General features: G+C 32.4%; 2 protein-coding genes across 2 annotated transcripts; one reads left to right on the top strand and one right to left on the bottom strand.

Moving 5' to 3' along the window:
• Positions 1-1932: 1932 nt before the first annotated feature.
• Positions 1933-3225, top strand: LOC137822577 (transcription factor bHLH146-like). Its single transcript, XM_068627488.1, has one exon. It carries the CDS (start codon positions 2494-2496, stop codon positions 3076-3078), a length of 585 nt encoding a protein of 194 aa, XP_068483589.1. The 5' UTR covers positions 1933-2493; the 3' UTR covers positions 3079-3225.
• Positions 3226-11913: 8688 nt separating this feature from the next.
• On the bottom strand, positions 11914-13746 carry LOC137821044 (nifU-like protein 3, chloroplastic). Its single transcript, XM_068625456.1, has 4 exons — positions 13463-13746; positions 13218-13338; positions 12588-12886; positions 11914-12288 (listed from the first exon to the last, which is right to left on the bottom strand). Exons 1-4 carry the CDS (start codon positions 13559-13561, stop codon positions 12097-12099), a joined length of 711 nt encoding a protein of 236 aa, XP_068481557.1. The 5' UTR covers positions 13562-13746; the 3' UTR covers positions 11914-12096.
• Between the last annotated feature and the right edge of the window lie 852 nt (positions 13747-14598).

The raw sequence follows: 14598 nt of genomic DNA, 5'->3' as shown, positions 1-14598 counted from the left end.
ACTTTGACATAATAATTGACCCTACCCAACAAAATACACTGTAGATTATGTCACCCCTATGTGTGAGATGCAAAATACTACACTTAACAATGTGAAATTCATGCACAATTCCAAGGGTTTTTTTCTGTATCAGGTAGAATAATTTCTCTATTAATAACTATTAACTGTGAGAATAAGAAGTGTACTTTATGATAATAATCTGAATTTTGAGAGTCTTGTGCACATGCAAAGTTGTCCCACAAATGTCCAAAGGTGGTTGGCATTTAGTTTTGCCTCAGACTTGGAAACTACAATGTTCATCAGGATCCTCTGAAAGCAAAGGACTCTAAGCTAACTTTCTACACAAACTTCTTCTTTTTTTGGTTGAATGATATTTTTTATTAATTTCTGTTTTTGTTTTATTATTATTTTGAAGTAAATAATAATAAATCAGGTGGGGCTCTCCTAGGATGAAGGACTATATTACAAAGCATGAAGGTCAAATTTGATTAAGTTATGTAACTACTTTTTTCTTTTCACTTTTTTCTCAATGAAGACAAGTTTTTGACTTTGCTTGCACAAAGCTAGGTTTATCATCCTTGTTCTCTAATCATCCAACTAGAGTAGGGCCATTGCAATTTGGATTTGTTTGTCCTCAAATCCTAGCTTTTCTTAATATGAGCAATTTATGGGACCATAACTATCCACCTTATCAGAACATACCAAATTTGTTACTGGTTTTACCTTGTATTGGGATTAAACTTTCATGGTTTCACTTCTCTGTAATGAACAATGTATATATATATGGATCCTCTACAGTTAATCAAATAAAATTTTTCATAATTTATAAAAGGGTATATATATATATATGTGTGTGTTTCTTTAATTATATAAAGTCATATATGCTTATTTTTAAAATAAAAAATGTAAAATATCTCCCTTTTAGAAAGTACATCATTCAGCTTAAAAGTCAAATTCAATGACAATTGATATCAATTAGCACATTATATCCATAGCAATTATGACTTTTCCAAACTATTTTTTTGTATAGAAATACTCTACACACGTGTAAAATGGCATGATTTTATAGTGTCATCCCCATTACAATTCTTACATGCATGATCAATTTACTATTTTTATATAATCTATCATAACTTCTGATAGATTGTTAGTGTAAATATAAAATTCTGTACTTTCTTGCATTGCTTTAATTCTGTGTTTTTATCACGTCACTTGTCATATTCATCACTTTCCCTTTTTTTTCTATTCTGTCTTTCTTCATGTTTCTGTGCTCACCCCAAAAGTGTGGAATGATGAAATATTTTAAAGTGATATATACCCAATGGAAAACTAAGAATTTTTTTTGAAGAGGGTAATTAATTTAAAGAGAAAGGGTATAAAGAGAGGGGGTGGAAAGGAGTAGGATGAGCTGGTTGATTTGAAATGAGAGGGGGAAAACTTGTAAGTAGGGGAGACCCTGGAAGTGCAAAGAGAAAGAGTACCACTTAAAGGGGTTGGAGTCATGTGAGGTGCATTTATAGTGGGGTTTTAGTGTTTTTGTTTTCTAGTGGCACATGGGAGAGAATCCCTTATGTGGGTAGTTGTGAAAAGCAACAAGCATGTGAGGCCATGTGCCCTTCAAAATTGACCACTCTCACTATTGTGCACACACACACATTCATACATACACACACATTACACACTCATATCTTTGTGTTGTACCTTCCTATGCACACTCTTTTCAATTATCCATTCTCTTGGTAACAACTGTTTACCTATTTTATTTTCACATGTGTGTAAAAATGTAAAATCTGTGTGGACTGTGGCATCAGAGTTACTCTTTTCCATGTTTCTGCTTTGGAATTGTCTGTTAAAGAGAGATTCATGTGTTGGATAAGTTATTAACCACTCTTAGCCAAATTTAAATGAAGATTTGATTTAGAGAGAAGGAACACATTTTTTACCATTTATTGGTATGTGGTTGTGCAGAGAGTCCCTATAATGAGTTTCCTACAGAAACTTGTGTTTTATAGGCCTGTGGTCTTCTTTTTGTGCGTGTGCTTGCGTCCATACCTGCTTCTGCTGGTAATTATTACAAACCAATTTCCTTATCACTCCAATTATTTAGTTACATGGGGCCTCCTCATGTCAAGGAAAATTCAAAATTTATTTGCTAGTGAACTTCACTGCCTCATCAAAACCCCTATAACTTGAACAATCCTCAACACTAACTCTACCACAACCACACCATTCCCTAAAAGCTTGTTTTTGCCTTCTTTTTCCTTAACATTGCTGACAAAAAACAACCACTACCTCTGCCTCTCCCCCACTTTCATTACACCCCTATTACTTTTCTTTGCACATTTTGCACCCTTTTAGCTTCTATTCCCACTACTATCACTACAATTCTTCTTCTTCTTCTTCTTCTTCTTCTTCTTCCTTTCTTCATCCCTTTATGCTTCTTGGTTAGACTTATTTTTCTTTAGATACAAAAGGGGTTTGTTTGGATTACACATGGAGGGGCAACCTGCTAAACGCAGACGTGTATACTCACTTGAACCTAACAAAGTGGAACAAGCAGCGTTTGCTAGGAGCTACATGAACTATTTGGTGCCAGCATTGATGAAGATCAAGGAAAGAAGCTCTTCAGAGGACTGTGATATTCAGAATGTTAAGTATGAAGTGGACATGGCAATGGTGCACTCAGCACAGGGTTTTGCATGGAGTGATGCTCTGAGTGTGAAGCTTCAAAGGGATAGAGTCAATGCAGATAGTGACACAAGCAGCTTTGGTGAAAACTACAAGGTTGGTGAAGGCTCATCAAGGACTTGTGGTGGTCAAAGTGGTGAAACGGTGCCATTGAACCATTTCCCTTCAAACCTTAGTTTGAAGCCTAGAAATAAACACAAGAGCATGATGCCTGAAATGACAAGAGGTTTGAGAGAAGAAGATGAAGATGAGCAGTTGAAGAGCCTTAGAATGTTGATACCTGGGGGAGAAGAGATGTGTAGTGAAGAAATGGTGACAGAGCTACAAAGCTATGTAAGCTGTTTGCAAATGCAGGTGAACATTCTTCAGTGCCTCGCAGAGACACATTAATTCATTCATATGTTTCTGCTTTGCTTTCTCCATAAACCCATTACTACTATCATATATTTCTGTGTTCCACATATAATCTCTCTCTATATATATATATTGTCAATTACCATATCAACTTCATCAGTTATAAAGTTTTGTTATATATTATTATGCAGCTAGTTTGACACATAAAGTAACAAGAATCATCTCATTAATATCCTATGTTTGCTACCAATTGTATTTTGAATATCGTGGTGAAGAGAACAAATCAAAGAAAAGAAAAGGAAATCACAATGCTCTCCAAATAATATAGAACTACTTCGTGCTAATGTTCGTGAATGATTAAGACGAAGTACAATGCAGTTTCGATTATTTCAATGTGTAGTTTATAATAATAATAATGAATACAATAGTGTTTCTGAGGAATGAAAATTTGACAGTTAAACTAACTTGTGGTGTTAGGTGAGTAGTGTTAGATATTCAAGTTACAGAGGCAGAATCATGATATGATTAATCTTGTTTCTCTTTTTTTCTTTTTCCAACACCACCATTGTTGGCCTAATTTACGCGTTCTGGGACCACAAAACATGTGTTTCATTCATGCGTCATGAAGAGGGGAGTGGAATCTAAAAGTCCTTTGACTCAAGCTTCTCATACTCACTCATGTTTCCAACTTCATCATAGTCAAATTCAACAGATTGAATCATTGTTAATAATTAACAAATAACATTTTTATTAAATTATGATAGTAAATATGTATATTGATAACATAAAATTCTATGTGGGTGTTGTAGTCTGATATATTTTTGGAATGAAAAGGTGATTAACAGAAGCAGTGATTTTGTGAGCTGAGATTAGCACAGAGTAGTGCCCCAACCACTTGCATATATTAGAAACTTTGCATGTGTGAATGCTTATCACCGACCAATGTTCATGATTTTCTGACCCACTTGTGTCACTCCTCTATACCTATTTCTGTAGGCATGGTTTCTCCAATTCACATGGCCATCCTAGTCACCATTTTTCACCATATATTCACAATCATGTATCAGAACAATTTTGTACTAAAATAAACAGTTTTGAAATTATATTGATCAAATCATATTTAGAAACTGGTATATTTCAATTTACAGCTTTTAAAATAACATTTTCCTTTTTCATTATATCAATCAAATTAAGGTGCCCTTTATTCCAGATTTTTTTTTCATTTGAATAATCAATGCTAGGACTGATATAAGATCCAAGGACTTTGACATGTCTCTCTCAGTGAGTAAAACAATTTTGGAGTTGTTCAATTTTCTTGTTTTTCATTTCATGGTTAAGATTATTCTTCATGTTCATTTTCTTCTCTCTTTTCCAAACTACTCTCCCCTAGACTTAAATTCTATAAAGTTAATTTCTTAATAGTGTTCAAACACTTCTGCATAACTTTACAAAATCTGAGTATTTCTGTGTTAATCAGTTTGCTCATTTACAGAATGATCATCTTCCCATACACATCAGCCATGTGATGCTTCCAAAATTATTCCCTTAATTCCCACAAACAAAACATTCTCGGTGGATATTTGGTTCTGACATATTTTTGGAATGTAACAGGTGATGTCCAGAATTCAATAAATCTATCTTATCAAACTAATTTTTAAGGTTTTGTTAAATTTGAAGAGAAAATTTGAACCCTGAGACAAAAATGGCTTTGTGATTCACATTACAACAACTCCAACCAACACTCTTGCAAACAACTGCCAAAACGTGTTCTTTGCAGAATATTTATAGGCACTAATAAATTACCACCCTGTCATTCAGTGCATGTAAGTTATAATTAATGTGTCTAAATAAGTCTAGAACTAAATGTGCAATCAACACCTTTTTTTAATATTGCAAAATAAAATAAATACCTTAAAAATCACACCAACAATATTTCTAACTATAGTTAACATTATATTATATGCAAAAACAAACATGAAAGAAAAATAAAAGGATGTAAACCCATTGTGCTGCAACTTGAAAACGCATAACACCCCTGTAAATCTCCATATTCTTTTTTCTAACTTTCATCTTTTTTTTTCATTCTGAAAAATTTAGTTGTTTTTGTAAAGTTTACAAAATTACAATTGATATATATATATATATATATATATATATATATATATATATTGTAATTACTTCGACCTTCTTCAGTTCATACAAGGGTAAATAATTTCAGGCAAAGAATTTATAAATTGAGGGAGGATTTCCTAGGTTCAAGGATAATAATTAAGGGTATCGAGCAAAATTTTAATAAACTTACTTTACTTTCTTTTTCAATATTTTGAAGAGAGGAGTATATTGCAAAAACAAAAAAAATCAAAAGAGTTTTGATATATTGACACCGTCACAGTAACACACATTTGAATTATTTTTCATAAAGAGTGGGTGACTATAAACGTCACAAAAGTGACTACTTACAGGCATACGGGTAACCAATTTTGCTTGTGTCATTACATGTGGAGGAACTTGTGGCTGGGTAGTCAGTTCTGGTAGGGCAGGTGTCCAGTTCTTCCATGGGTAACCACGTGATTACCCCAAAGGGTTATAATGACGAAATTGAAAGTGATTGAGGGGTAAGGGTGAGTTTTTAATGTTATGATGGTGATGCAAAAGTAATTCCTGACTCATTTGAGACAGTTGATGTTGTGAAGAGTTGGTGGCCATAAACATAACACATGTAACGACTTACACACACGGCTAATCACTTTGGCTGTGACAGTATGCTGCTCCACCGATGTTATATGTGGCCATATATTACACTGGTTACTCGAGCCAACTGGTGTAATGTAGGGGCTTAAATGTGCAGTTGGTAAGCCAATATATTACACTAGTTAGCTTGAGTAACTGAATATAGGGCCATATATTACACAGGTGACCATAAACATAACACAGGTGACCACTACACACATGGGTAACTACTTTGGCTATGATAGTAGGTTGCTCCACCAATGTTATATGTAGCCATATATTACACCGGTTACTCGAGCCAATTGGTGTAATATAGGGACTTAAATGTGCAGTTAATAAGCCAATATATTACACTGGTTGGCTCGAGTAACCGATGTAATATAGGGTCAATTCTGATTGATAAGTCAAGTCAATGACGTTGAACAGTTGAACAACAAACAAAAAAGTAGTGACGACCACACAAGAAAGACATTTATGATTTGTGTTTTGTTTGTTCTATTGCTTGGTATGTACTTCTTGTTGCTTCTTTCTCCCTCCCTCCGACGAGGTCGCTGCTTCTTTCTCCCTTTCGTTCGAAACTCTCCCGCTTCTGCACCCGCACTCAAACGCTAAACCCTTACACTCTTACAAAACTGTCATCAGTGCCACATCACTCTCATTAGAATTACAAAAAACCTCACTGCCACATCCTCACCTATGTCTGTGTTAGTGAACTTATAAATAATTAGTTGTTATATTGATCAAATTAGATACAAAGACTACACAAATTATTGGTATCTAAATTAGTTTTTATTATTGATAGTAGTTTTTAAATTGACATTTAATTAGCTATCAACTTTAGAATCTAAATAATTGGTAGTTAAAACATTGGTAGCTAATTAGATCCAATTTAAAAACTATTTATCAACAATATAAATTAATTTAGATATCAATAATTTTTTTAGTTTTTAAAATAATATCTAATTTAATTAATATAACAAATAATTATTGTTTATTTTTAAAATTAATTTTTATTTAATGATTTTCCATTTTTTTGATCAACAAAGAATAAATAAAATAAAATGAGAAACTTGAGGGGTGTCTCAACCCTTATACATATATAGTAGTATGCATATCATTATGTAATGTTGGTTATTCAGATTTTATTATTATTAATTCTGATTTTATTACCCTTAAACTATTTTACTATTATATTGCATTAATGGTTTAGAGGTCTGTTAGTATTCCTATTTTATAGCTTCCAGTAATTGTAATTTTATTATATATATGATTGAGTAAATAAAAATGAATAAGATTAGTTTTGCAATTTTGTGCAATTATGTTGAATCAGTTGCTACAACCTTTTGTCTTCTCTTATTTCCTTCCATTAGTTCCTACAACTGGTATCAAGAGCTAGTTTGTTATCATGAACTCTACCCAATTATCAGTCTCTATCCTTAATGGAAAAAATTACAATCGGTGGTGTGTGCAAATGAGAGTTTTGTTTGATTATCATGAGTTATGGGATGTCGTTGAGAGTGGAGTGTCTGCATTAGGTGATAATGCAACTGAGGCGCAACGAGTAGCGCATCGTGATAAGAAGAAGAAAGACAATAAGGCTTTGTATCTCATCCATCAAGGGATGAATGACGAGACGTTTGAGCATATAGAAGGAGCAACAACTGCCAGTGAGGCTTGGATCATTTTGTCAACCAATTATAAAGGTGATGACAAGATCAAGAGGGTGCGTCTTCAAACCCTAAAACGCCAATATGAATTGTTGCAGATGGAAACCACAGAAACTATTGATGTCTATATAAATAAAGTTATTGCCTTGACAAATCAAATGAAGACCAATGGTGAAACACATTCGGAGCAGGCAAAGTTGGAGAAGATTTTGTGATCTTTAACTCCCAGATTTGAACATGTTGTTGCCGCAATTGAAGAGGCCAATGACATTTCAAAAATGACAGTAAGGTTATTGTCTAGTTCTCTACGAGCGCATGAGTAGCGGATGAATGACAATAAGATTGAAAAATCGATTGAACAGGTTTTACAAGCACAAGTCTCAATCGGTAGCTCCTATCATGAACATGGTAGCTATTTCAGCAAAGGTCGTGGTAGCCAAAATCATGGAGGCGCTTGGCGCGGGGAACGTGGTCGTGGAGGACGAGGAGGCATTTATAATAAATCAAATGTTGAGTGTTATAATTGTCATAAACATGGCCATTATGCAAATGAGTGCAGGTCAAAAGGTGATAATCATGCTGCCAATTGTGCTCAAGAAGACAATAATCACGAACAAGATGAAGAGGATCACGCAGTACTAATGGCAGCCACATCAAATGAAACTCCAAACAATCAGACTTGGTATTTGGATACAGGTTGCACAAATCACATGTGTGGTAAGAAGGAGTTGTTTGCAGATTTGGATGACTCATTTCGCACAAAAGTGAAATTAGGTGATGGCAGGTTCGTTCCGGTGACTGGAAAAGGGCGAATTCTTATCACATTGAAGAATGGTGATGATCACAGGTACATCTATGATGTTTTCTATGTACCTGATATGAAAAGTAATTTGTTGAGTATGGGGCAGCTGGCCAAGAAGGGTTATGTGATGCACATAGTTGAAAATAAATTATCAATTTTTGATAAAAAAAAGGTAGTTTGATTCTTAAATCTTTTTTATCAAAAGACTGCATGTTTCCAGTAGATATTCATATGGGTGATTTCAAGTGCTTTAATGCAATAGTGAATAATGAATCGTGGTTATGGCATTTACGCTTTGGGCACTTAAATTTTCAGAGTTTGGAAAATCTTTCCAAAAGAAATTTAGTGAATGGTTTACCCCATATTCATCACTCTGATCAATTGTGTGAGGCTTGCATTTTTGGAAAGAATCACATGATACCATTTGTTAGGAGCCTTGGCGTGCAAAATTTCCTTTGGAGCTTGTTCATACAGATGTTTGTGGCCCGATGAACATATCATCAGTTGGAGGTAATAAGTATTTTTTAACCTTTATTGATGATTTTTCAAGGAAAACCTGGATTTATGTATTGAAAAACAAGGATGAGGTATTCCACTTCTTTAAAATATTTAAAGCATTTGTTGAAAGAGAGAGTGGCAGACAAATTAAGATGGTGCGTAGTGATGGAGGAGGTGAGTACAAGTCTAATGAATTTAAGAGGCACTGTGAAGAACTTGGGTTGCAACATAACATAACTTGCCCCTACACACCTCAACACAAAACAAAGTTGCTGAGAGAAAGAATAGAACAATCATGGACATGGCGAGGAGCATGCTTAAAGCGAAAGGTATGCCAAATTATTTTTGGACTGAGGCCGTAACATGTGCGGTGTATTTGATAAACAAATCACTCACTCGGAGTGTTCCTAACACAACTCCGATTGAGGCATGGAGTGGATTCAAACCCAATGTGCAACACTTGAAGGTATTTGGGTCAATTACTTATGCTCATGTCCCCAAGGCAGCAAGATCGAAGTTGGATATAAGCATGGGGATACAAACTGTACAATCCAATGACAAAGAAGGTGATTGTTAGTCGTGATGTTACATTTGCCGAAGATGAGGAATGGCAATGGAATGCAGCAGCTGAAATAGATTTGAAAAAACGATATATTTAGGTTTTGAACGATGATATGGAAGATGAAGTCACTCTTGAAGCACCTGCAGTAACCTGAAGTTGTAATTCAACCTGAAGTTGCAACTCCAGTTGCAACTATGATGGAGCGACCAAGAAGGCAACAGCGACAACCTGTACATCTTCAAGATTGCGAAGTAAATCTTGATGATGAAGTTGATGACAATGGAGATTTAGTTCACTTTGCTTTTCTTGCAGAATCAAAACCTGTGAGACTTGTCGATGCCATTCAACACCCCAAATGGCAAAAGGATATGAATGAAGAATTGATGGCGATTGAGAAAAATAATATCATAACTCAAACTGAGAAGGTTGTTCCAAATCAGAATTAAGGGAGGATGTTGGTTATTCATATTTTATTATTATTAATTCTGATTTTATTACCCTTAAACTATTTTATCGTTATATTGCATTAATGGTTTAGAGGTCTGTTAGTATTCCTATTTTATAGCTTCCAGTAATTGTAATTTTATTATATATATGATTGAGGAAATCAAAATGAATAAGATTAGTTTTGCAATTTTGTGCAATTACGTTGAATCAGTTGCTACAACCTTTTGTCTTCTCTTATTTTCTTACATTAGTTCCTACATGTAAGACTTTGAATATGAACAAGAAAGAAATCTAAGATTTTAACAATCACTACAAGAAAATCATGAAATAGAAACTAATTTTAGAGACAAAAAATTATTAGTTGCTATAGTGACTAAATTAAAGACTATTTTAGAGACTAAAAAATGTTTTGGTTTCTATTATTGATAAATTATTTCTAAATTGATATCTAATTAATAACTAAGATTTTTGCTATCAAATTTAGAATCTAAATAATTAGTAGTTAAAATCTTAGTGGTTAATTAAATACCAATTTATAAACTATTTAAAGATAATAGAAACTAATTTAGAAACCAAAAGTTTTTTTAGTTTGTAAAATGATCTCTAATTTAGTCACTATAGTAACTAATTTTTTTTTTTCTAAAATTGGTTTCTATTTCATGATTTTCTTGTAGTGAATTGATATAATTTAGTAACTAAAAATTGTTCAACTACGAATAAAAGTTAGGGATCATATTCAAGTTTATAGTTAAAAAAGATATTAATTAGAATATTTATGTTCAACAAGAAACAATATTGACAATATTTTATAACACCTCAAAAATTTATCACAATTTTGTTGAAGAGCTTGAAATTGAGAGTGGGGTATGGTAAAGGAAACACGTAAGAGAAGTTAAATCATGCATGCATGCACGTAAACGAATCACTTGTGTAATAATCACATTGCATAAACACTTTTTTCTAAATAAATTAAAAGTAAGGTAGATGTTATCATAATATATCTTATAAATATATTTTTACTTATTTTATACACTAAAAGTAATAATTATAAAACCAATTTTAAAAATAAAAAATAATTAATCACTAAATAATTAGTTAAGTTATATACTTAAAACATACTTTATTTTAATCTTTTTATAGATTAAAATATTCATTCATAAACATTGAATTATAGTTTTTTTTCTTGTAGTCGTATTATTATTACAAAGCTTTCAAATCAAATTTATAGTACTATGATCCAACAACTTTTTTAGTCATTAAATTATGTTTTAAAATATCTTTATCTTATAATTTTAAGAGATTGATCATTATTTTAATTTTGATCACCATGAACTGCACAATCAACTTAAACCCAAACCATTTTGATAAACTTGAAATACTAGCTATATAATAAATCAATAGAATCTACGACGTTTTGTAGTTCAGTAATGTTAAAAACGCTAATGGTTAGAAAATTGTTACATATAAAATACTCAATAATTTTATAAATGCTCCCAATTGTTGAATATGAGACAACATTTCCTAGAAAGTCACCATATATAGGGTCAAAAACACCTTTATACTAGTAGACTATCAAAAAAAAATAATTTAAAAAAAAATAATAATAAGTCATTATATTAACTAAATTAAATATTATTTTAGATATTAAAAAAAAATATAAAGTATATTTTATTATTAATAAATAATTTTTAAATTGGTATATAATTAGTTATCAATGTTTTAATACTTAAATAGCTATCCAGATTTTAACTATCAATTAGTTTAAATTCTAAAGTTGATTACTAAAACATTTTAGTTAATTAAATACTAATTTATAAACTATTTATTAATAATAAAAAATACTTTAAATATCAATTATTTTTTTAGTTTTCTAAAATAATATCTAATTTAGTTAAGTTAATGACTAATTATTTTTTGTCTTACAAATTAATTTCTATTTAATGATTTTTTTTATAGGAATTACTCTTCGCATGTATATGCTGCTAGAAATTTGAAGACATATTCAATAGGCACTAGAGCGACTAGCACTATAAAAATATCAAACACGAATAAAAACTGAAATTGACTTAAGTATTCTAACTAAAACTATTTTACTGTTATTACCAACCAAAAGTTGGAGCAGAGCCATAATGTGTAGCTATACAAAGATAACATTATGCTCCCTCTTTGCAAGTTCTGATTTTCATTAATTTTAGTTTAGTATGTGGCAACCTTTGACAACAAAGATGTCAAAATCCTTCATTTGGGTATCTGCTCTTTTGCCTTACATGTTCTTTCTATGGATTGGTTCTACTTCACCTTGCAACACATAAATCAAAATATAAAAAGAACTTGTATTGTATGTGACATTAGTCTATTAGTTGCACAGCTGCAATAGAAGGTATCTTGTCTCTCAGCTTCTGTGTTAAGGCAACACGAACTGTGGTAACCCCAGCTGCAGGTCCACTTAGCCGAACTTTCACAACATAATCATTCATCTCAACAAACTCTAGTATTCCTCCCCCAGTGCCAACAAGGTATGGTCTAATTTCAGAAAGAACCTGAAAAATGAACACTATTATAAGATTCAGAATTACAAATTACATGTTCTGATAGCCCTCTCTTCAATTATAGTTCTAGCCTTCAAGGTATCATAAATGTTTATGCTACTATCCAAGTGATTGAAGAATGAGACAAGTTATTTGGCCTAAAAAAGAAGCAAAGATTTCAACAAGGTTTGCATATTATACCTATCATTAAAGAAAAGTATTTTAATCAGATTCACTAGGCTTTTACACCTAACATAAAATCCAAGAGTTGGAAATGCTATGAACTATGCAATGCAAGAAGTTTTCCATACTTTTTCTATATTTTCTTCAGTTAACTCGAGACCTGTCTCAGTGTCCATTATCTGTTCCACTTCAAGGATTTCTGGTATCTTGTCCCTGAGGCGAGTTTCTATTCCCATTTTCAATGTCATAGTAGAGCTAGGACATGATCCACATGCCCCTTGTAACTTGAGGACAACAACAAGACCATCTATCTCATGTAATGCCACATTCCCTCCATCTGCCATCAAGCCAGGCCTTACCTCATCCAAAACCTTCTCCACATTATCTTCTGTCAGTGGCAGAGCACAGCTTGGGGAAACAACAAATCCTGCAACATAGGAATGTGAATGCCACAATCAACTATCTACTCACACACACCCTTTTGCAAGCTACTTTGCTGCATAATTGAAAATACTATAAAAAAAAGCCCCATCATCAAATAACGTTGCTCACACTTTCAATAACTCATTTGGCAAATTCCATAACTCACAACACTAACCAACTTCAGATTTGTACCATGATAAATTTCCCAGAAAACATTGATGATATAAAATTCCAGTACTCAATTAGCATGATGTTTATGCAATAATCAATGCAATTATTCAAATTTCTAACTGATGAAGCTCTTGAATAATGAACTCACCGAGAGTAACCAGTACCTGCTTTGCTTATGTGAGCAGGACCCGAGATAAGCCCAAAAAATTGCTTTATATTGATTTGGTGACCCCTGATAAAAATAGTGTCTTTTGAGGAAAATCCTCTGGTATTTGCCACTGGGTTCTAGAAAAACAAAAAATTGAGTGAGATACGAATTGATAAGTGCCCATTAACCAAAGTAAAGAATCCTAGTATAAAACAAAAAACATAGGAAATAAGAGGAAGAAAGAAGAAAGCAGAAAAGTACCTTAAGAGACAACAATCTGTGAGTTGGATAGAGCATTGCAATTGTTGTTGTTGCATTGAGGCTTCGAGTTATTGGGGTTGAAAGTGCAGCACCCAACATCTGAGTGAATGAATAACACAGAAAAGTACCATAAGAATACGAGGAACAGCTGAAACTGAAATGATTTTGGTTTATATAAAATGTTGAATCATTTTTGTTTATGGATGAAGTTTAGTTTTGATAGTAGTAGCAGAGAAGGAGAAGCTGATAACTAGCTTTTCTTGATTGGCTCACATTGATTCTTTGAGATCATAAAAGAAAACTATATAATAAAGTCTGTGGCCACAACTGAACCATGCAACCCAAATTATCACGGAAAATTCTCCCCGCACCTCCGTACTTCTCCCAGCACCTCCACAGAGTCTGCAAAATGACCATTATATCCTTGATGAAAAAAATTCAAGTAGCCCTACACTTGATTTACGGTTTAGGGTATTTATGTAAAAATATCTTACGAATTCTATAATTTAGAATGTAAAAAAAATTACATTCTGATTCTATAATCCAAAAAGTATTTCTGAATTTTACAATAAGGTATTTTTGGATTCAAAAAATACCTTATGAATGTGAAGTGTTTCTTAAAAATATACATTTTAGATTATAAAATTTGAAAAGCACTTTTGAAATTCAAATACCTTATGAATTTTCTTAAATGATCTTTTCAATTGATCAATGGGGTTGATAAAAGAAACTATGGAGGTGAAAAAAGAAACATCCAATTATGACTTACATTGGTTATGGATAGGTTTTGGCCCAAATACAATTAGAATATATGGGATTTCTTTTTACACTCTCATGGATTCCTTTCTGTATTTCTTTTTCCCATTCTTCCTACCTCAGTTGTTCACTCTTGTTCCATACAGGTGTTCATCATTCGAATTGTACAATCCAAAATAAACTTTGAATCCAAAAATCACTTTCAAATTTTCAATTTAAAAGTATATTTGGATTATATAATCCAAAAGTTATTCTTTCCAAAATCAAATGATTTTTAAATTATACAATCTAAAATAAAGTTCTAAATCTCGAAGTAACTTTCGGATTATACAATTTGAAAGTTATTCTAAAAGTCTATTATGGTTTACACAATTCAGAAA

Source organism: Phaseolus vulgaris, chromosome 9 (genome assembly GCF_000499845.2).
Source record: "Phaseolus vulgaris cultivar G19833 chromosome 9, P. vulgaris v2.0, whole genome shotgun sequence".
NCBI lineage: Eukaryota > Viridiplantae > Streptophyta > Magnoliopsida > Fabales > Fabaceae > Phaseolus > Phaseolus vulgaris.
The sequence above is the reverse complement of the archived record's forward strand: the minus strand, read 5'-3'. Positions and strand labels throughout refer to the sequence as shown.

Excerpts from the sequence above, each read along its gene's own strand:
- LOC137821044 (XM_068625456.1), bottom strand. The coding sequence starts at position 13,561 with ATGTTGGGTGCTGCACTTTCAACCCCAATAACTCGAAGCCTCAATGCA. Across the intron at positions 13,339-13,462 it reads ACAGATTGTTGTCTCTTAAG|AACCCAGTGGCAAATACCAG; the intron begins GTACTTTTCTGC and ends TTGTTTTTCTAG. Across the intron at positions 12,887-13,217 it reads TGCTCACATAAGCAAAGCAG|GATTTGTTGTTTCCCCAAGC; the intron begins GTACTGGTTACT and ends CCTATGTTGCAG.
- LOC137822577 (XM_068627488.1), top strand. The coding sequence starts at position 2,494 with ATGGAGGGGCAACCTGCTAAACGCAGACGTGTATACTCACTTGAACCT.